Here is a 20635-nt window from a genome sequence, read left to right on the forward strand (position 1 = left end):
CATACATAAGTTTTTGAGCGAATAAAACAAAAAATAAATATATATTTTTAAAAAAAGTATGTTTGTTATAGGGTTTGTAATGTTATATTTTGTAAATAGAAAACTATCATCACGTTTCATAAATATTTCTCTTTAATATGTATATATACGTAATTTACCCTATTTAGATAGAGGTCTAAAAACGCTGTTGTTGCACGTAATCCCTATTGACGTGGACTTCCAAGGCCCATTCTAATACGAACCAACCCAAAGCCTAATACCTGGTCCAAGTCCACAGAGATGTGAGAGGGAGCTATCATCTGTTACTCTCTTACGGGCTTTTTAGTAGGCGCGATAACATTAAACTGTCAATCAAATACATTATAAATTTAATCTCTGACTTAATTATGATATACATTTTATTCCATTAAATTTGAGATTATTATATCCACCTCCCAAGTGAGATAAATTAATCCAAAAATTATAATCTGAGGATAATAATTCTGGAATAATTTAGTAATCAAACAACTCCTTGAGGAAGAAGAACAACAATAGGAATAATTTGAAGAAGTCAAATATCTTTTTCTCCCTCCTTTTCTCCCCTGTAAATTTCAGAAATCCAATTTGGTGTCTCCTTTCCATTTATTTCACTACCAACAGATCACACCCTACTCATTGCTGTAATTTCTCATCCATTTTCACAATATAAGGTATTTTTCACACTAAAAGAAGAAGGTATTTTTCATAGCTAATCACCTAATACGTTGGATTCCATATTCATTTATATGAACTATAGTTTTGAGTTAAGTTTGTATGTGTATATTTTGATGGCTTTGATTCATCATACTATTGCTATATATATGTGCGTGCGTGTGTGTAGTAATAGAGATCCTTTAGGTTCGAAATTAGGCAACAATAGAGTTTCTTTCATCAAGTTGGGAAATGACCAAGGAGGAGAGCTGAAATTAGAAGTAAAACCAACATTTAATGTGACATGGACTCGAGCAGGTAAGGGACAGAAAACCTTAAAACGGAGTGAGGTTTAATGAAGATGGATCTTAAAGTTTGTAACAACAACAACAATACACACAGTGTAATCCCACAAGTGAGGTCTGGGGAGAGTAATGTGTACGCAGCCTTACCTTGAATGTGGTATTTCCCGTCCCTAAATGAATGTGGAGGATAGAACTTTTTTTTCTTCCAAAAGATGACACTAACAATTTTTCAAAGATTGTGGTCATCATAATTATAGACTAGGTTTCAGAATTATTTATGGGTATGTATCTAATATGACCGCATCAAAATATTCAGTACGAGTATGCCATTTTACTAGTCTTTAATGTATTTTAAGGAATCCATGTGAGGTGCCGTATCCTTATCACACCCTTTTAATGTGGGCACGGGCAGGGGCGATTTTAGGCCCTATTTTTGGAGCACGTGAACATATGGTCTCGCCGTAAAACTAGGTATTTTATGTATATATTTTCTAAAATTAGTATAATACTACCTACTGGAACACATACTCCAAAAGACTAAATGATGTACTTGGTTGAAAATTAAGTTATTTACCTAGGGCACTAGGGATCAATTCCCGCTTAATACACTTTTTTCTTCCTTTTTTAGTGGTGAATCCATGCTCCAGAAATCCTAGATTCGCCTCTGGACACAAGTATTCATATGGATCACTTTCTGGGCCTCAGCTCTTAATTCCTTTGTTAATTGGTAGGAGGTTGAAGTTGTGATGTGTAATGTTTTCTTAAATATTTCTATCTCGTAAAAAAGAGTTTATAAGCTTCTAACATGTGATTTAATAGATTTTATCTCTGATACTATACCCTTGGCCAATTATATACTAAGTTGTGTGGATTCTTCATTTTTGCCTGTTGCACCTGTTTCGACACGGTGCGGGTGCGGGATACGTTTCGGGTATGGTCAACCAACTTCGGATATTTTGATCGGAGTCCATGAACAATTTTGGGTGGAAAATTGAAATTTTGATTTCTCAAAATGAAAGATAAAACATAAAGTATTTCAGACATGGAAATGACACGCCTTCAATATTATAGTCCTTTTGTCTCATATTTGTTGATTCATGTTTCATACCAGACAGAGAGAAGCAAGAATTCAAGAGGTTGTTTTCTGAGTTCTGACTTCTGGCAGACAATAGCAGCGATCTGTAAGGAGAGTTGGTGGAAGGCCTTGAATGACTTTTTTTTTTTCTCTTTTGAGGGGAAGAACCAGAGAGTTTGAAAGAAGAAGTTGGGGTCTTTTACAGCTCTATTTTTATAATTTTGAATTTTTTTGGCCGAATTCCTGCACTTGTATCCATACTTGAATCCGCACCCCTGAATCTTAAAATTTAGATTTTGCCGAATCCGACACTCGGATCAATACCCGCAGCGGACGCACCCGAGTCCGAGCAACTTAGGTTATATACCTCTAAATTGTAAGCTAGGTTCATTGGGGTGGGTGTCGGTGTCATAGTGAAATGTCCGAGGGGAGAAGCTCGGCTTACTTGATATTATGGAATGATGTTTATAGTGAAGTTTGGGTTGTGATGGATCGGAAACTTCGTATCATTTTCATCTAATCTATAATTTGAAGTTGATTGATATCAGGAAACATGATGGTCCCTTTTCTTCTATTTATGAGGAAAAGCTTTAGCATTGTGTCTTAACTTGCTCAAAGGCATCTATAACTACTTAGAGATGTGCGGATCAATTGTAGCCATCTCAAACAAAACATATAACTTTTTGATTATTGGGTTTTGGTGTGGTTGATTCTTGAGATTGTAATAAAAGAAATAAATATCTCTTTCTCAAATAAAACATAGAACTTTTGAATGAGGCGATTCATACATTACAACTGGAGCCCAGAAAGGTTATAGGGAAAAGTCTCATCGACATATTTTGTTGAATTGCATGAACCATCTTATTCAAAAGTTTAAACTTTTAGAAAGAGGACATTTATTTATTAATCTTTTAATATATGTTTCCTTATCATATTTATTAATATGCTTTTTACTGTCTAAATGTCCTGGTAATTCTATACTGGTCATTTGTATCAAGCATCCCTCTTTTTGTTTGTATCCGAAATTGGCTTCTTCATTCAAGCACGACAAGTTTTAATTGCTAAAAGCTCTGATATATTTTCTTCATATGCTGGAATTGTTTCGGCATATATATATTTACTTGTTCAGTACAAAATATTAGATGTTGCATTATAATATCCTTGTCTCAGAACCCTTCAGTCAATCTTGTCATGCTTGATGAAGAGTTTTTCTCGCTTCTAGGCTAGTGAGTTCTTGCTGGTGGCTGCTGATGCTCCTGATGTTGAGGAGGAGAATATTATTTCTAGACCTTCCATGAGTTATGATGATAAGTGGGCAAAGACTCTCTTAGAGTCCTCAGAAGTGGAGGTAATCAATTTATATTCTGTTTTCTTTGTCACCAGTCTCGGATTGAAGCACTAAATTTATCTAATTGGTGGCAGTAGGATGATGATGGCCGACCATCTGCATCTTCCTTTCCAGACTCAATAGGATCAGTTGAGAACATTCATATCATCCCACTTTGGTGGAAGCAACTATCCATCAATTTTCAGTTCTAAGCCATCTGTTTATGGTTCTTTACAAATTACAATTCATTGAATGTTAAGTCTGTTTCAATCTTAATGGAGTTACTCATTTATGGCTGGATTATCCCAGGTTCATTTCCTTTTTACCTTCAGATCCTACAAATGGCATTTTAGTAGTTCCGCGGAATTTTACATATACATATTTGAACTATGTGCCGGGGGGGGGGGGGGGGGGGTTGTTGTTGCATGTGCATTTTCCCCCTTACAGTGGTTTTCTGGTTGTGGAAGCTTTTCGCTGTAAATTTTGAGTTGCAGCACCATGGTGCTCATCTGATTCATTCTTGTATGTAAGTTTTTCCTTCTTTTTAGCTAAAAAAGGATTGCCTGAAATCTCTGGACTTCAATTAAGAGTACTCATCTACGTATTTCATGTCATTGCTTCATGAACCAGCCAACATCATAGGTAAATTGGGAAGACTTTAAAGGAACTTTCAATGGGATTCAACAAATGGGGTTAAGAATGTTTCACCTTGTAAGTGAGGATGCCATGTCTCTAAACAAATGTGGGTAATAGGGGTGAGCGATGTTTGAGTTTTCAGCAAGGCACTATTAGGAAAATGCTTATGGAGATTCGGGGCTGGGGAAAACACTCTTGTAGTAAACCATAATTATAGGGAGCCATATATTACTCCCTAAATGCGGGGGGTCCTATTACCCCCTGAGCATTTTAAAAGTGGAATATATTACTCCCTAAATGCTGAGGTGGCAAAGAAAGTGTATTTTACTCTCTCAAAGAGAGTGAGACAAACATAGATTATTAAAACTTTAATTTTATAAGTATGTTTATTTAATTTTCTGATTTTTTAAATTCTTTCTTTCTTTTTCATTTTCTTTCTCTTCTTTCTTCTTCTCTTCAACAAGTCACCGGATTTTGGTCCATCTTCCTCTTCAACTTCGGCTACTTTTTTTTTTTTTTAATTGAAGCTAGTGTAAAGTTTTCTTCTTGCTGGGTAAGAAGAATTCATCCTAATTTTTGGTTTTCAATGAAACAATACTTTGTCTGTTGATTTTTGGTAGCCTTTGAATGATGGGTTTCTATTTTTTCTTCAATTTGGAGCTTTGAAATCGTTTAATGGTGGAAGTATGTTGGAAAGAAGAAGAATTAGGGAAAAATTAATAAAAAACGGATTTATAAGAAAATACATGTGTTAAATGCTGGTTGGCGCGTGCATTTCACTACATTCTTCAGATCTGGGTGTAGCGTTTCAGGGAGTAAATTATTTCACTTTTAAAATGACCAATGGGGTCATAGGACATTTTCCCGGTTATATATGTACCTCACAACGAGAAATTTACAAGGAAGAATCCAGTCACCAAAATAATTCTTAAAGTGCAACAATTTTAAATTATTGGATTTGGACATTACTCTAATGTTTTTTAATCCTCTCAAAATGGCAACATACCTTTTTGCAATATCTATGAAAGAATCCTACGGACAATGGATGTCCTCTTTCACCCTCAAGGGATCCAAGTCAGGATGATGTACACTCTTTTTATCCCAAAATTCCAGCTTTCCCTTTCAATATCTATTAGAAGAGAGTAGAATACCAGGAATATGAGGTTCCTCCTAAGTCAATCAGGATACTGAAAGTGAACTTGAGATTTCAGGCTAAAGTCTCTCCCTATCCTTTAGAAGACCTCAGGCCTTGCTCTAGTTTGGATCTTAAGAGATTTTGATGCGCCCGAAGGAGCCATCATCATCTTACCCCAATTGAAACAAGAGTATTTACCTGTTGTCAATCGAATACATCTTTCGGTCTGATTTTGGGGACAATTCGGAATGTGTTTTTTTGCTTATTTAAGCAGATACTCTGATGAGTTTTAGGTCCTGGAACGTGATCCAATTAAGCTTTGGTCTTGTCAAACTAGGAAAATAAGTGATCCAAAATGAAAAGAAGATGAGTATGGGTGATATTTCTACTTCTGTTTCCACTTCATGCATTGCCCAACTATGCTTACCCTTGAGAGAACTCAGTAACGAATGTTACTATAAGCTCATTATATTTATTGAAGTGTATTTATTCTGCCTCCGCCAAAGCAACCATAGATGACACTACTAAAAAATATCTATTTTCCCACTAATTTTCCACTGAAAAATATACGGTGGCTATTTCCTACTGAATGTCAGTGGAAAAAACCTAAATAGTAGTGTTTTTCACACGGAAAAATTATGAAGTTTCTCAGCGTTTTAATGAGAACTTGTTTCCCACTATGCGTTTTTCCAGTGAATTATTTCGATGGGAATGAGGTGGGAAAATCATGTTTTATAGCACAAATTTCCCACTGAGTGTCGGTGAGAAAACCCTCTATTTTTAGTAGTGTGAGTATGTGCAATATATGCCCTTCCATTAGATGATTTTCTGAAGAACTATATAGGTCACTTGACTCTTTATGCAACCAATTGAAAAATAGTGGTGAATTCCATTTATTATTTTTTCACACAGTTACATTTGTTCCATTAGGTTAAAGGATTATATGAACCGCAAGTTTTGGCAGGAAGCATACATTATCTTACACATATGAGAATGTCAAGCAATCATAGAGAGGTATTAGGTATCAAACTAGAGGGGAAGTCTATTGAGTTTTCTTTCTCTGGTGGTGTAATTCACTTACTTTGGTAAATGTAGCTGTAAATCGAAGACTAGTATTTTATAGACGACAAAACATAACTAGTGCTGTACTTATTAATTTTGTTGAGAATATTTTGATGGTAGTTCATCGATAGAGTGATGCATGAAATTAGATATTATAGCTGGAAATTCAATTTACAGCTCGAAATTCAATGGTTAGTTGCTAGAATTTGGAAGTTAGTTGAATTAAGTTTTGGCTAGAAAGTTAGTTACAACTTGTTACAAGTAGTTGAGCTTCCAATTTTCAGTTTAGCTATAAGTAGTTGAATTCTCTATTCATTGCAATCATTCAATACATATTACTTGATTCTCGATATACAATTCCTATCTTCTTATGTACATTTCTATCTTTCCATCAAATTGAGCTTAGTACTCGAGTTTATTCCATTAAATTCCTGTCAAGCTACTGCATTTACTCGAATTCTCATAGAATTCCTGTGAATTCTGCTAACATTGGTATCAGAGCCTTTTGATTAGTCCTGATGATAAATTTCTGACCAAGTAAGTATTGTGACCATTTAGTGACTGCATGAACCATAGCTAACTATTCTCTATCATATATAGACAAAGCATTATGTCTATTTGATAGAGTTTTACTTAAGAAAGCAATAGGATGGCCCTGTTGCATCCGTACAACACATATGCCATAACCACTAGCATCAGTTTCTACAATGAATGTTTTATTAGCATTAGGAAGTGCTAACACAAGAAGATGAACCATAGCACTTTTTAACTGGTTAAAAGTTGATTCTGTAGAAGAAGACCATTTGAAGCTATCCTTCTTCAATAGATCTGTTAAAGGTTTAGTGATAATACTAAAACCTTGAACAAACCTCCTATAATATCGTGCTAAACCCAGGAAACCCCTTAATTGCTTAATAGTAGTAGGAGTTGACCAATTCTACACTGCTAGAATCTTTTGAGGGTCTGTAGATACTTCTTCCTCAGTTATAAAACTCCTCAAGTATTCAATTCTTTGAACTCCAAAGAAATATTTGCTTACTTTAGCCAAAAGATGATGTTTCTTCATTTCCACAAATACAAACCTGAGGTGCTCCACATGCTCTTGTCCTGATTTGCTATAGATCAAAATACCATCAAAGAAGACCAACACATATTTTCTGAGAAACTCTTGAAATACAACATTCATCAACCCTTGAAATGTTGCTGGTGCATTTGACAAACCAAATGGCATTACTAAATACTCAAAATGCCCATAATGAGTCCTGAAAGCAGCTTTTGGTATGTCATCCTTAGCCATTCTCAATTGATGATAACCAACCCTAAGGTCAATCTTAGAAATTTTTTTGGATCCTCCCAACTCATCCAACAAGTCCTCTACAATAGGAATAGAAAACTTGTTCTTAACAATGTGTTTGTTAAGATATCTGTAATCCACAAATAATCTCCAAGATCCATCTTTCTTACCAATTAGTACAACTAGAGAAGCAAATGGACTACAACTAGGTTGCACAATTCCTTGGTCCAACATTTGCTTAACCAAGCCGTCAATTATGTCCTCCTTGACTGAAGGATACCTATACGACCTTTTGTTTATAGGTTCAGTTCCTTGTTGTAGCACAATTCTGTGGTCAAATATCCCTCTAGAAAGTGGCAGTGTTGTTGGTTTAGAAAAACGTTCAACAAATTCTTTTAAAAGACTCAGTAGTTTAAGATCCTTTTCTGCCTTCTTATTCTCTTTAGTTTCTAATGCATGCCATTGTAGTTTATGACAAATAAAAGGAACTACTTATATCATACAATCTTGAGATAGATTACCTAAAAATTTCTCAAGTTTTCTAGCTCCAGAAGTGGTAATTTGCTTACCGGCCTCTCTGAGAAGGTGTTTTTTTTGCCATTGTACCAAAATTACACGGTAAGCTTGCTAAAATTCATCTTGATGTCACCCAATGTGAGTAACCATTGTACCCTAGGACCATGCCACGGGATCCCAATGGAAGTATTAAAAATTCTGTTGAAAACTCAGTACCTTGCAGCAACCAAGTGATCTTGCATACTTGATCTACTCTCATATCATTGCCATTTGCTGCATCAACCATCTGTGGTGTATTAGATCTGGTACTATAGCCCAACTGTTGTACTAGTATAAGATCTATGAAATTATAAGAGCTGCCTGTGTCAATCAATATGTGCAACCTGTAACTCTCAAAGTTTTGAAACCAAAAGATCCATTCAAAGCATGCACAAAAATACCCATCTGTTCCAAAGGTTGATTCAATTCTATCATCTCCAATCCTGCATCCTCCACCAATTCATCATTACCATGGAAGCTTTCCTCTACTCCACTACTATTTTTTCCACTTTTAACAAGTAGAGTTGTTTCAGATTCTTGCACTTATGCCCCATTACATACTTTTCTGGGCAAAAGTAACATAATCCTTGAGCTATTTTTTTCATTCATTTCCTCTATGCTTAACCTTCTCCTGACAACTCCTTTATTGCAACTGAGTTATCACCCATAGGAGTAGGTAACGAGGGTTTATTTTGGACCCTTTGTTCGTTCACCTTTTTGTACCCATAACCAGAACTACTAGTTACTGCAGACTGTCTGTAAGATTTAGCCTTAGCATCCAAGAATGATTCTTGAATTCTAACAGTCCTATATAGTTGAGAGTGTGTGGTAGGGCTTGCCAACTTAACTGCTCTATTCAACTCATCTTTAAGTCCACCAATAAAGCAACTAATTGCATTTTCTTGTGAAAGATTGACCCTAGTTAATTTTCTCTCAAATACAGTTTGATAATCCTTCACAGAACCAGTTTGTTTAATTTTCTTGATCTCTTCCATTGGATCATCAAAATCAGACCCAAACCTTTCTACTAATCCCATTATGTATTCATTCCATATAGGAGGGTAAGTATATTGTCTATACCTCATGAAAGACTGGTGCCATTGGATTGCCTCCTCTTCAAAGTGTATTGCAGCCAAGCCAACTCTCTTATCCATGGCAATGCTGTCAAAGTCAAAAAACCGCTCCACTTCGAATAACCAAGATTTCAAATCATCTCCAGAAAATCTTGGAAAATCCAACTTTGAATATCTAGAAATTCCTGAGTAATTCTGATTCCCTTGATGATTCTGAAAATTTGTAGCATCCTTGTCCCTCATTTCCTCTTCAATATTTGGCCTCTCTTTTGCTCCTCTTTCTCTTGAAGTTCCTGCAACATGTTCAACAAGAGATCACTACAAAAAAAAAAAAAAACAACGATTCATCCGTCGCTAAATAGCATATTTCCATAGTTAAATCAGTTTAGCGACGGATTAGCGACTGTCTTGCTCGTTATTAACCTCTTAGCGACGGAAAATCAAATCTGTTGCAAGGTTAGCGACGGATCATATCCATCGCTAAGTTTAGTGACAGAAAAATCCATCGCTATTTTCATCAATTTTGTCCCAATGTTTGTAACAAATTTTGTCGTTCAACTTACTTTGTGACGAAACATTCTGTCGCTATGCGTCGCAAATTATTGAGTGCCAATTAAGCCTGCTTTGGTATCAAATTTTTTTGTTGCTAATCCTTCGCGACATTTGTAAAATATTTTTGTTTAATATTTTAAATACACCCTATTCAAGCATATTTCACCAAAATTATTAGATACACTTAAAAATAATTGAAATTCATATAAACTAATATTTACAAGGTCAATGAATATAATAATTATATAGTCAAATCGAATATCCACAACAAAACCATTAAAGTCAAAATTGAAAAGCCTAACTAATGAAGGGCTAGAGAGTTACCAGGTCCAGCTAAAATACTACACCAAGAATTAATCAATTCTTTTCAAACTAGCAAATTAACATTTCAATATGAAAAAACAAATTGCAATTTTCCCACAACTAGTATACTCCTTGAGAAGCAAACACTTAGAAGAATGTAGGAGAAAAATCCTCTTTTGGGTAGTGCAGTGAGTCTGTCATTCAGCAAGCCTAAGTTACCAGTTTTCCCAATACTAGTATCGCATTATTGGATCAGAGTCTTCAAGGGACTTGCCTACACATCCTTGCATGGTTTGCTAGCACCTAACACAAACGAAAGTTAGTAATAGATTAGCTTCATAGCAAACAAAAGAGATCTATAATCTGGAATGATACATCCATCTAATGCAAGCAAAGAGAAAACTGAAAGTAACTAAGTTCCAGCAGTGAAATAAATTTATAGGCAAGATTCACAAAGACATAGAAATTGATGAAATTCGCTAGTATACATTGTACCAAAGTAAAGTTACTCAATAGCAACATAAATTAAGGACATCTAACCTGTCATACATACAATTGCGCTCTAGATTCTCAATGTTTCTAAGCTACTTAGGTGACGACTTCTCTAAGAAAATTTATCAACTCAATCAAACAAAAATAATGCTACAATTGTTACTTGGTTTTTAGCTGGTTGATTAACACTAGGGCTACTTATCAGGCGGATAATTAGTTTTATCGGTTATCGTCTTTTAAATGCACTAAGCCACTAGCCAACGGTTCGGCTTATCGGTTGGTTTGGTATCAGGTTAGCAATTATTGAACAGTTACCGGGTGGTGTATCAGCTAATATCTTGTTATAACTAATTCACGCACTTGAACTTGTTATATTCAAATTAAAGGGAAGGAAAATATAAAAACAAAGGTAATTAATTCATTTACAACAAGTACAAATCCAGAAATGAACTTAGGATAAATTGTAACCTTATAGACATAGTTAGTCCTCCATACTACACCGAAGGCAAGAGAGAAAAGAGAAGGCAAAAGCACAGTAAAACTTGTTAAGAAACTATAGGAAGTAAAAGATAATTTGCAATGCTAAAAAACATATGATTGATAAATTCTTGGTACAACAGAGTGTTGTTTGTTTTATGTTCTTTTTCTATTTACCTATGTTAAGTTAACTGTACCTAAAAATCTTAGTCCTTCTAGTTCGCCCTTAAATTCACACCAAGAATACCGTGAAAACAAAATGCATATCCTAGTAACTACTATTTCTGCTACATCAAGTCAAAGCTCCTTACTACTTTTGAGTATGGAGCTAAACGGGTTAATTAATGTTTCTGCTACGTTGGCTTTTATAAACTTAGGGGTAAAAATGTAAATATAATCATCCTTAACGGGTTAACGGTTTACCCAATAAGAAAATTAAGTAATCCTCCCCCGCACCGATAAACCGTTAACTAATTATTTACAACCTAGTTAAACACCGACACCTTATAGGAAATGATATCATATTCACTGATAGATTCTACCATCAAATTTAAATCAAATCATATTGATTGAAAATTTTCCTCGATTGTAGTGGGGCAATTATTCAGTACAAAAGGAAACTCAAACAAATATTATTTCAAAGGAAGACATGCTTCGGCTTCAAGACTATATTAACGCATTCATTTCTAAAGGGAAAATTAATATTAGTACCACATTCCCCATTTTCTAAATCCATATCATTGAAAAAGACCTAGCTACTGGTAAATTGAAGGTTTTAAGCCGATTGGACAAACAAGCCAAAAGAAAACCAGAACAGAGACCAACAAACAACATACACGCCAAAACAGTTGGTTTAAGGATATTTCTCATCATTAAAGGACAATAAGCAAGATATAAATGGGATAGAGGACTACAAATTTATAGTGTGATATACATAGATAATTTATCTCAAACTGTAGACGACATGGAAGTGAAGAAATGTTTTGAAAGCCATCTTGTTTATCTTATTAGCTTCTTCTGCTGTATGCTTTTTAAAATAAAAATATATACCAAAACAAGGAAAATGAGGAAACATCAGCAATTTATAAGAGACATCACAAAGAAGAATAGCACACCAGGATAAATTTTACTTGGTTGCTGCGCTCCTTCTTGAGAATGCTCGAGATTTGAGAATCGCATTCCTTCATCTTTAGACAATATGAGTTAAGTTCCGACTGGGCCAGCCTATGATCATCTTTCAAAGATGCAAGACGAAGTCCAGAAAATTTACAAAAAGAGTTAGAAAGAGGGGGGGGGGGGGGGGGGGGGGTGTAAATGTGCTGCACTCAAGAACATAAAACCAATCATACATCCAATCACACTCAAGATTTTCCATTTCCTATTTAATGTTAAATAAATCAGACGATCAGAGTATTTATTAGCAAAGGCTTGCAGCAATAAAAAAATTAATAATGAAACTATGAGCACTATTCAGCACATTCAAGACACATCTATAACCTCATGACACCAGGAGACCACAACATGAATTCAAGCAGTATAAATGATTAATTAAATCTCAGTAACAACATAACATATCCCAATTACCTAAGGGGTGTTTTCAAACTCTAGGAAGATCCCACAGCAACATCCACACTTCAGTAGTCCATCACACCTTTTATTTCAGATTCCTTTAGCTTCCAGAGATGATAGATAATACGACTCTATGAAGTACTAGCAAAATATTCAAAAGATTATAAAATTGCATATTTGGAAAACACCACAGAAACATACCTATACAATAGAAATAAATTTACATTGAGTGATGTCATCTTTGGACAGCAATATCCAAATTGCAGTAATCCATTAGCTTCCATAGATGATAGATAATACGACTCTATGAAGTACTAGCAAAACATTCAAAAGATTATAAAATTGCATGTTTGTCAAACACGCACAGAAATATACCTATACAACAAATATAAATTCACGTAAAGTAATAGTTGTAGATCTAGTTCAAACACAAAAATTAAAAAATAGTCACAATATTAGACATTGAGAATTTAGGAACAAATTCATACTGAGCAACTTGTTCACCTATAACAGACCTCAAGAAAGGAAATTCTTGAAACTTCAATATTGACATGAACAAGAAGTGTGAAGTAAATCAGATCTTTGAAGCTGAAGGAGATAATACCATTGTTCTCTATGGATTTCAAAACCATAGAGTACTTAGAGTTTAAAACCATTAAAGTTGAGGTTCAGCCATATCTTTCCCAGTTAAGAAACCTTTTGAGTATTCTATAACAGACAACAAAAAATTTACAAGTCACATTGACCAATAAGAAACCTTTTTAGTATTCTATAACCGACAACAAAAAAATTACAAGTCACATTGACCAATAAGAAACCTTTTTAGTATTCTATAACCGACAACAAAAAAATTACAAGTCACATTGACCAATCATAGGTGGAGCTAAAAATCCATATTTTAGGGCCCTTAATCAATTGGAAAAATTCAACCATTTCAACTGACAAGAAACAGTAATCATGTACATTTTAAGGATCACAAAGTTAGTATTTTTTAAGATACCAATTTTTTTATTACATTATGGAACCACGAGATAAAAGCAAAGAGCTAGTCACTCCAACTATTACTTTCCAATCTACATAAGAGATCCCAATTCAGCAGAACAAATCTTCTTGAAACATAATTTTCTATTCAAACTTCCCACAAAATTGATAACCACCAAGACATCACTCTTAATATAATGCACAATATTATACCTAAAAGTCTGAAATGAGATATTTAGAAACCCTAACTGATCAAACACTGAATCTAACACAAAGAAAATATTCATAATCTAGAAAGGGATACCAAAATTAGATATGGGTTAGAAGTAAAAAAGATACTTACATATGTGTTAAGCTGGCGTATGAAACTAGAGAAATTACCGTGCTTGTGAACTTATGAGAGTCCCAAAAGATAAAACTATTCCTTGCTCTGCTCCAAGATACAATGGAAAAGCGATAATTGAGGTCTCAGTCGACGCAACATAGAGGGGAGATGCGAGATGAAACCCTAGATTCACCATTGCAAAAAGAAAGATATACAGAGGCGGGCGGGCTTATTATGAAAGAAAATAAAGCTGGGTTAAATGTAACAAAAGTATCTTTAAATTCTTTTTAAAACTACTAGCAAGTATTATTAAAATATTTTCATAATTTAGTTGTGATTAGCAACGGATTATACGTCTCTAAATCCGTCATTACTTTTAAATTAAGTCGACGACAAAAAATTTGTCACTAATTCCGTAGCTGAAACGTAAGCGCCAGATGTAGCGATGGATTGTAGTTTCTGTCGCTAATCCGTAGCTATACTATATACCTCTTTTTTTTTTTTCTTGTTTTGCGATGGTATCAAAATTCCATAGCTGATCCATCGCTATTTAGCGATGGAAAATAGTTAGTTGCTAAATTCCGTCACTATTCCCTGTTTTTTTAGTAGTGGATCCTTCACTTTTATTGCCTTCGATGTGCTCCTTCAATTGTGCCCCTGTTTGATCCAATCCTTTCAGTGAAGCCACCTCTCCATTGAGTATTCCAATGTATGATATCAATTTCTGCAACAGTTCACGCATATCTCCACCATCCATGGTAGATTCAGTCGACTGATCACCATTTGACCTAGTTCCCTTTGCTATGATTGTCGAGAATCACACAACTCTGATACCAATGTTAACAAAATTCACAGAAATTCTATGAGAATTTGAGTAAATGCAGTAGCCTGACAAGAATTTAATGGAATAAACTCGAGTACTAAAGTTCTTGATTGAACAAAAATTACACACTAACTCCCAATTAATGTGGTTGACCAAATTGATGTCATTTGATTACACCATTGAGTATAAAAAGGGCTCTGAGAACAAGGCTGCTGATGCACTATCAAGAGTCACAGGTCAGACTACTTGCATTAGTTATTACTGGCACCAGTTCTGTATTGCTACAGGCTATTGAAGTTTGTTGGACTACTGATGGTGAGTTACGAAATCTCATTGCACACTTGCAATCTGATCTTTTACACCCTCTCAGTTCACTTGGTCAAACAACCAGTTAAGGAGGAAAGGCAAGTTGGTGATTGGTAAGGATGAGCAATTGAAGCAAACTATCATGACACTATGGCATTCTACTGCTATTGGAGGTCATTCTGGTGTAGATGCTACTTTGAAAAGGGTAATGACTCTATTCTGTTATTGATATTGCTAGCTCTTATTGACCAGATCCTGAATCCATTTTACAAAGGAGAATGGTCAAGAAAGGAAACAAGGCAGTAGCATAAGCTTGGTCAAATGAAAGGACTTCCCAGCTGATGCTGCAACTTGAGAAATTGTTACTGTGTTGTAGACCAGTTTCCTGGTTTTGATCCTTGAGGTCAAGGATCTTTCAATGGAGGGAGTACTGATACATGAAATTAGATATTACAGTTGGAAATTCAATTTACAGCAAATTCAATAGTTAGTTGCCAGAATTTGAAAGCTAGTTGAATTAAGTTTGGCAGGAAAGTTAGTTACAAGTTGTTAGAAGTAGTTGAGCTTCCAATTTTTAGTTTAGCTATAAGTAGTTGAATTCTCTATTCATTGTAATCATTCAATTCATATTTTCTTCTTTATTCTTAGATTTTGCTATGTTTGATTGATAAAGTAGTGCATTTAATGTCATTTACTTCTATTTTACAGGTTTATGTGATATAGAACTGATTGGGAGAGATACCAAGTGAAAACAAGTCAAAAGAAGCCAAATTGAAGAAAATGAAAAAAGTGGCTGAAAATGCAAAAACGGGTCAGATTTGCAAAACTGAATATTTGGGGCTGTTTTGGTTATATTTGATGTGAGAAAATTGGGAGCTATAAGAGCACTTTTTTTTAGCGCGGATTGCCCTTCATTTGGTGGTCTTTAATTTTTGCCTTTCAAATTGGTAATCTTTAATTTATACCCTTCGCCTAACACCCCGAGGTTGTGGGTTCGAACTCCAGCTCAGGTAAAAAAAAAATTGCTAGGTAGAATTTTGCAAGGCAGACTCTGCAAAATTCTGTCTCAGGCAGAATTTTGCAAATCTGCCCAGCAAAATTCTGCCTTAAGGCAGAATTTGTGCCGCAAAGGCAGAATTTCTGCCCATGCAAATTCTGCCCGTGAGGTGTAAATTCTGCCTGAAGGGTAAAATTTAAAGACCACCATTTTGAGGGATAAAAATTAAAGACCACCCCCAGCGAAGGGTAAACCTGGAAATTGCCCATAAGAGCATGACTTGGGAGAAACCTTTCTCATCTTTGGCCATTTTTACAAGATTTGGAAGCTAGAGTTTCATTACCAGCACTTTGGAAGAGAAGATTGGAGCACTTTAATGAGCAAATTCTTAACCCTTTCTTCAATTTCATTTTATTTATTGAATATCTAAGTGTGTAGTACTCTATTCCATTACTTGAATCTTGTTTATTAAATATTCATTGACTAAGTTTTGCATTGAAACTCTTGTTATGCTTATGTATTGAATGATATTTATTTTTAATGAAGTGAGTCTTTGCTTCTTTTATTAATCTTGTTCTTTAATGTTTCTTAAAGGAGTAGCTAACCCTAGGACTAGCCCATTTACTTCGAATTGAGCTCGGAAGAGGAAAAATGAGGTTGAGAAATATTAATTAACAAGAATTTAGGGCTTTAAACCTCATCTAATAACTTGAGCTAGGAATAGTAAAGTTTACTTGAGATTCAATTGGTAGTGCTTAATATAACACTCTAAAGCTTGGAAAAGTTTAGAGTGAAAGTTCATTGATTTGGTTGGAAGACTTTCAATGAGATTTTAGAAACCATTATCTATTAATACAAACTCGCTCTTAGTTGTAAAATCGTAGATTTTAGAAACCATTATCTATTAACATAAACTCGCTCTTAGTTGTAAAATCGTAACATATATTGGATCGTTACTTGAGAGTTATTTCTCTTTTATCCATGCTTGTGGTCATTGATCATTTTACTTGCTTTCTAGGTTAATTTTATCTTTGTTAGTTTTAAATAAAAAAAATCAAATATTGAAAAAGTGTTTGACTTAGTGCAGAAAGTGAAGATTTCTTACTTGCTTGATCGCCTAGTATATTGTTCCCTGTGGATTCGACCCTGACTCATAGTTGGGTAAATTATATTGCATACGACCGTGTACACTTTCTCTTTGAGAAGTGGATTTGGATGTTATCAATGTTACTTGATTCTCAATATACAATTCTTATCTTCTTCTATACATTTCTATCTTTCCATCTAATTGAGCTTAGTACTCGAGTTTATTCCATTAAATTCCTGTCAAGCTACTGCATTTACTCGAACTCTCATAGAATTCCTGTGAATTCCGCTAAAATTGGTATTAGAGCCTTTTGATTAGTCCTAATGATAAATTTCTGACCAAGTAAGTATTGTGACCATTTAGTTACTGCATGAACCATATCTAACAATTCTCTATCATATATAGAAAAATAAACATGTCTATTTGATAGAGTTTTACTTAAGAAAGCAATAGGATGGCCCTGTTGCATCAGTACAACACCTATGCCATAACCACTAGCATCAGTTTCTACAATGAATGTCTTATTAGCATCAGGAAGTGCTAACACAAGAGGATGAACCATAACACTTTTCAACTGGTAAAAAGTTTATTCTGCAGAAGAAGACTATTTGAAACTGTCAGATAGATTTGTCACCGTTTGAAGCTCTGTATGGGCAAAGGTGTAGATCACCCATTGGTTGGTTTGGATTTGGTGAAGCAAAGTTGTTGGGATCAGATTTGGTCTATCAGGCCATGGAGAAAGGTAAGTTGATTCAACAGAGTTTAATAATGGCTCAGAGTCGCCAGAAGTCCTATACAGATGTGCGGCACAGAGACATAGAGTTTTAAGTTGATGATTGGGTGTTCTTAAAGGTTTCACCAATGAAAGGTATGATGAGATTTGGCAAGAAAGAGAAACTCAGTCCCAGATATATCGGACCATATAGAATCCTGCAAAGGGTTGGTCAAGTAGCTTATGAGCTTGAGTTGCCACAAGAGTTGGCTACTGTGCACCTAGTGTTTCACGTATCCATGTTGATAAAGTGTGTGGGAGACCCGTCGTTGATTGTTCCTGCTAATACTATAACAGTTAAGAATGACCTAACCTATGAAGAGATCCCAGTGGCTATTCTTGATCGTCAGGTTCGCAAGTTGAGGACTAAGGAGTAAAAGTCTTATGGAGGAGTCAGAAAGTTGAAAAGGCTACATGGAAAGCTGAGGAGGACATGAAATCCAGATATCCTCATTTGTTTGAAAAGCAAGTAGAAAACGTTCAAGGTAAATACCTTCCTAATCCATGTCATGTCCCTTACGTATTCATGTCTCACGTTTCGCGTTCATGTTTTCAGTACCCATGTCTCATGTTTCAGTGCTCATGTTTTCACGAAAACCATGTCATGTTAATTCAATCCCCATGTTCCATATTAAGTTTTCTTCACGTTCATGTACTCAAGCCATGTCCAGTCTCAGTCTTAACCATGACCCATCATTCGAGGACGAATGATCCCAAGAGGGAGATATTGTAACACCCCGTACCTCCTAACTAAGTTACGTTCATGATTCGAGACTTAGAAACCAAGATGGAATTGTTGGGATTAGAAAATTTGCCTCAGAACGGTAAAAGTACGTCTATGTCAAAAGGTACGGGCCGAACATTTATGTGCGGAACGTACTTCTTGAACGTACCTCACATGGGAAAATCAAAAGTCACTGGAATTTGATAATTCCAGGTACGGGAAAGTTATACGGGCCATACTTTTAAGGCGTGCAATTTATATGGGTCGTACTCTAATGTACGGGCCGTACTTTTCACCACGTACCTCACAGACTAAAAATCGTAGCTTCTGGGAATTGACATACGAGGTACGCCCATAATGTACGGGACGTAAAATTATGTACGGGCCGTACATTGTGCCCGTACTTCTTCCTGCTTCAGTAAAAGTATAAATACATATATGGGTTCAGTTTTTAATCCCACTTTTCATATTCTCAAGCCCTAGCATGAAGTTCTTCTCCTCCTACCATCAAGATACACTAAGGTGAGCCTATTCCAAGCCTTTCAAGTGAATTCTAACATGTATCCATGATTTCTAAACAAGAATCCATTGTTCCTAACCTAGGGTTTTCAAGAAAACTCATCTAAGGAATTCAAGATTAAGGCTTTTAGATTCTTCTCCAAGTTCAGACCATTAGTTACAAGTTTTGGAGCATTAACAGGTATGTAGGGTTTCTATCCACGTGTGGGAACATCGTTATTCTTCCCCATGCCACGTTCATCCATGAAAACACAAAGTTCCATAAAACTAGGGTTTCTATTTCAATTCATGATAGCCCTAAGTTACATGTACCATGCCATACCATGTTTATATTACCAGTTCGTTATTGTATTCTTGATATTCTATTTTTGGTTATTTGTAATCCGTCCGTAATCCATGAACACCCATGCTTTGCATTCCATGGGTTCTTAAATACTAGATATGAATTATTATGCTTAATTCCATGAAAACTCACATGCTTCCATGATCTCATATAAGTTATACTATATACCTATATTCATGTTATATTACACTTACGAATCATGCGTACAACCATGTTTATGTAATTCATGGGCTTCTAAGCCAATTGTATACATGTTCATATTTTGGGAGTTGCACATATTATCGAGAAAGACCTGAAACTAATTATGCCAGCGTAAGATACGGATCGCTCGGCCCAGTTAGGACGATTCCGTCATGTTTACCCATTGCGGGTTATTGAATCCATTCATGTTCATGTTCATGTTCATGTTCATGTCTTGTACCCTGGTAAGGTACAAGATGGCTTAGCTGGTCGGGCAGAGATCAGACACCACATACTTATGTGGTGGTTACATGTCGGTTATACTAAGGCTCTCCCACTTAAAATGTTTTACTCATGTTATATATGCATTTCTGTCAGATATACTCATGTTCATGTTCAGCTTACAGATACAGTTTCAGTTTCAGTCTTATTGTTTCATGTGCCATGTTATTTCATTCAGTTGCTTTGCATACCAGTATAATTCGAATGTACTGATGTTTCACAATGAAGATTTACAGGACGACGAATCAGCTCGTTAGGACTCTACACGTACCAGCTATTGGGGAGCCCCATCTCATTCGGGGTTTTATCTTTATTTATTTATTGTCAGTTATGCAGTAAAGGTATGCCGGGGGCCTTGTCCCGGTAAACAGTTTAGCAGTCAGACTCATGTTAGAGGTTTCATAGACTAGACTAGTTCAGTTATATCATGTCAGATATTCAAAGTCGTATAGCCAGTATTGGCTCAACATTTATCGTTTAATTTCAGACTTATGATTACTTAACCTATGCTTCATTCTAGCCGTGCATGTTATATTATATTCCGCATCAGTACATGCCCCGTGTTGATGCAACAAGTCATGTGGTTCGCTCGGACACATGCAGCAAGGCACCGAGTGCCGTGTTACGCCCAGACCATAGTTCGGGGCGTGACAAAAAGCCACAGAATGATGAGAGTTTCAGCCGTGACCCCTATATGTGTGCATTACTCCCTTAAATGATTTCATCATAACATTAATTAATACAATATACTATAGTACTCACTACAATTATA

At 35.4% G+C, this 20635-nt stretch overlaps 1 protein-coding gene across 24 annotated transcripts; it reads right to left on the reverse strand.

Moving 5' to 3' along the window:
* Nucleotides 1-9862: 9862 nt before the first annotated feature.
* Nucleotides 9863-14268, reverse strand: LOC132617201 (uncharacterized). 24 transcript variants are annotated; one of them, XR_009573671.1, is made up of 5 exons: nucleotides 13887-14122; nucleotides 12726-12838; nucleotides 12540-12606; nucleotides 12071-12189; nucleotides 9863-10289 (listed from the first exon to the last, which is right to left on the reverse strand). XR_009573671.1 is itself a non-coding variant. In XM_060332153.1 (3 exons), exons 1-3 carry the CDS (start codon nucleotides 14024-14026, stop codon nucleotides 10248-10250), a joined length of 309 nt encoding a protein of 102 aa, XP_060188136.1. In that variant the 5' UTR covers nucleotides 14027-14138; the 3' UTR covers nucleotides 9863-10247. The 24 variants fall into 24 exon arrangements, 1 of the variants encoding a protein (XP_060188136.1); XR_009573667.1 differs by having other exon boundaries at nucleotides 13849-14120; XR_009573663.1 differs by having other exon boundaries at nucleotides 12540-12665; nucleotides 12749-12838; nucleotides 13849-14117.
* Between the last annotated feature and the right edge of the window lie 6367 nt (nucleotides 14269-20635).

The sequence above is a fragment of the Lycium barbarum genome, chromosome 11 (genome assembly GCF_019175385.1).
Source record: "Lycium barbarum isolate Lr01 chromosome 11, ASM1917538v2, whole genome shotgun sequence".
Classification (NCBI taxonomy): Eukaryota; Viridiplantae; Streptophyta; class Magnoliopsida; order Solanales; family Solanaceae; genus Lycium; species Lycium barbarum.

What these genes read in the sequence shown, in the direction of transcription:
- LOC132617201 (XM_060332153.1), bottom strand. Translation starts at nt 14,026, where the DNA reads ATGGTGAATCTAGGGTTTCATCTCGCATCTCCCCTCTATGTTGCGTCG. An exon ending in CTCATAAGTTCACAAGCACG is followed by an intron (nt 12,213 to 13,886) that starts GTAATTTCTCTA and finishes TAAATTTTCTGG; the next exon opens with ACTTCGTCTTGCATCTTTGA. An exon ending in AGAAGGAGCGCAGCAACCAA is followed by an intron (nt 10,290 to 12,085) that starts GTAAAATTTATC and finishes CGTTTGTGTTAG; the next exon opens with GTGCTAGCAAACCATGCAAG.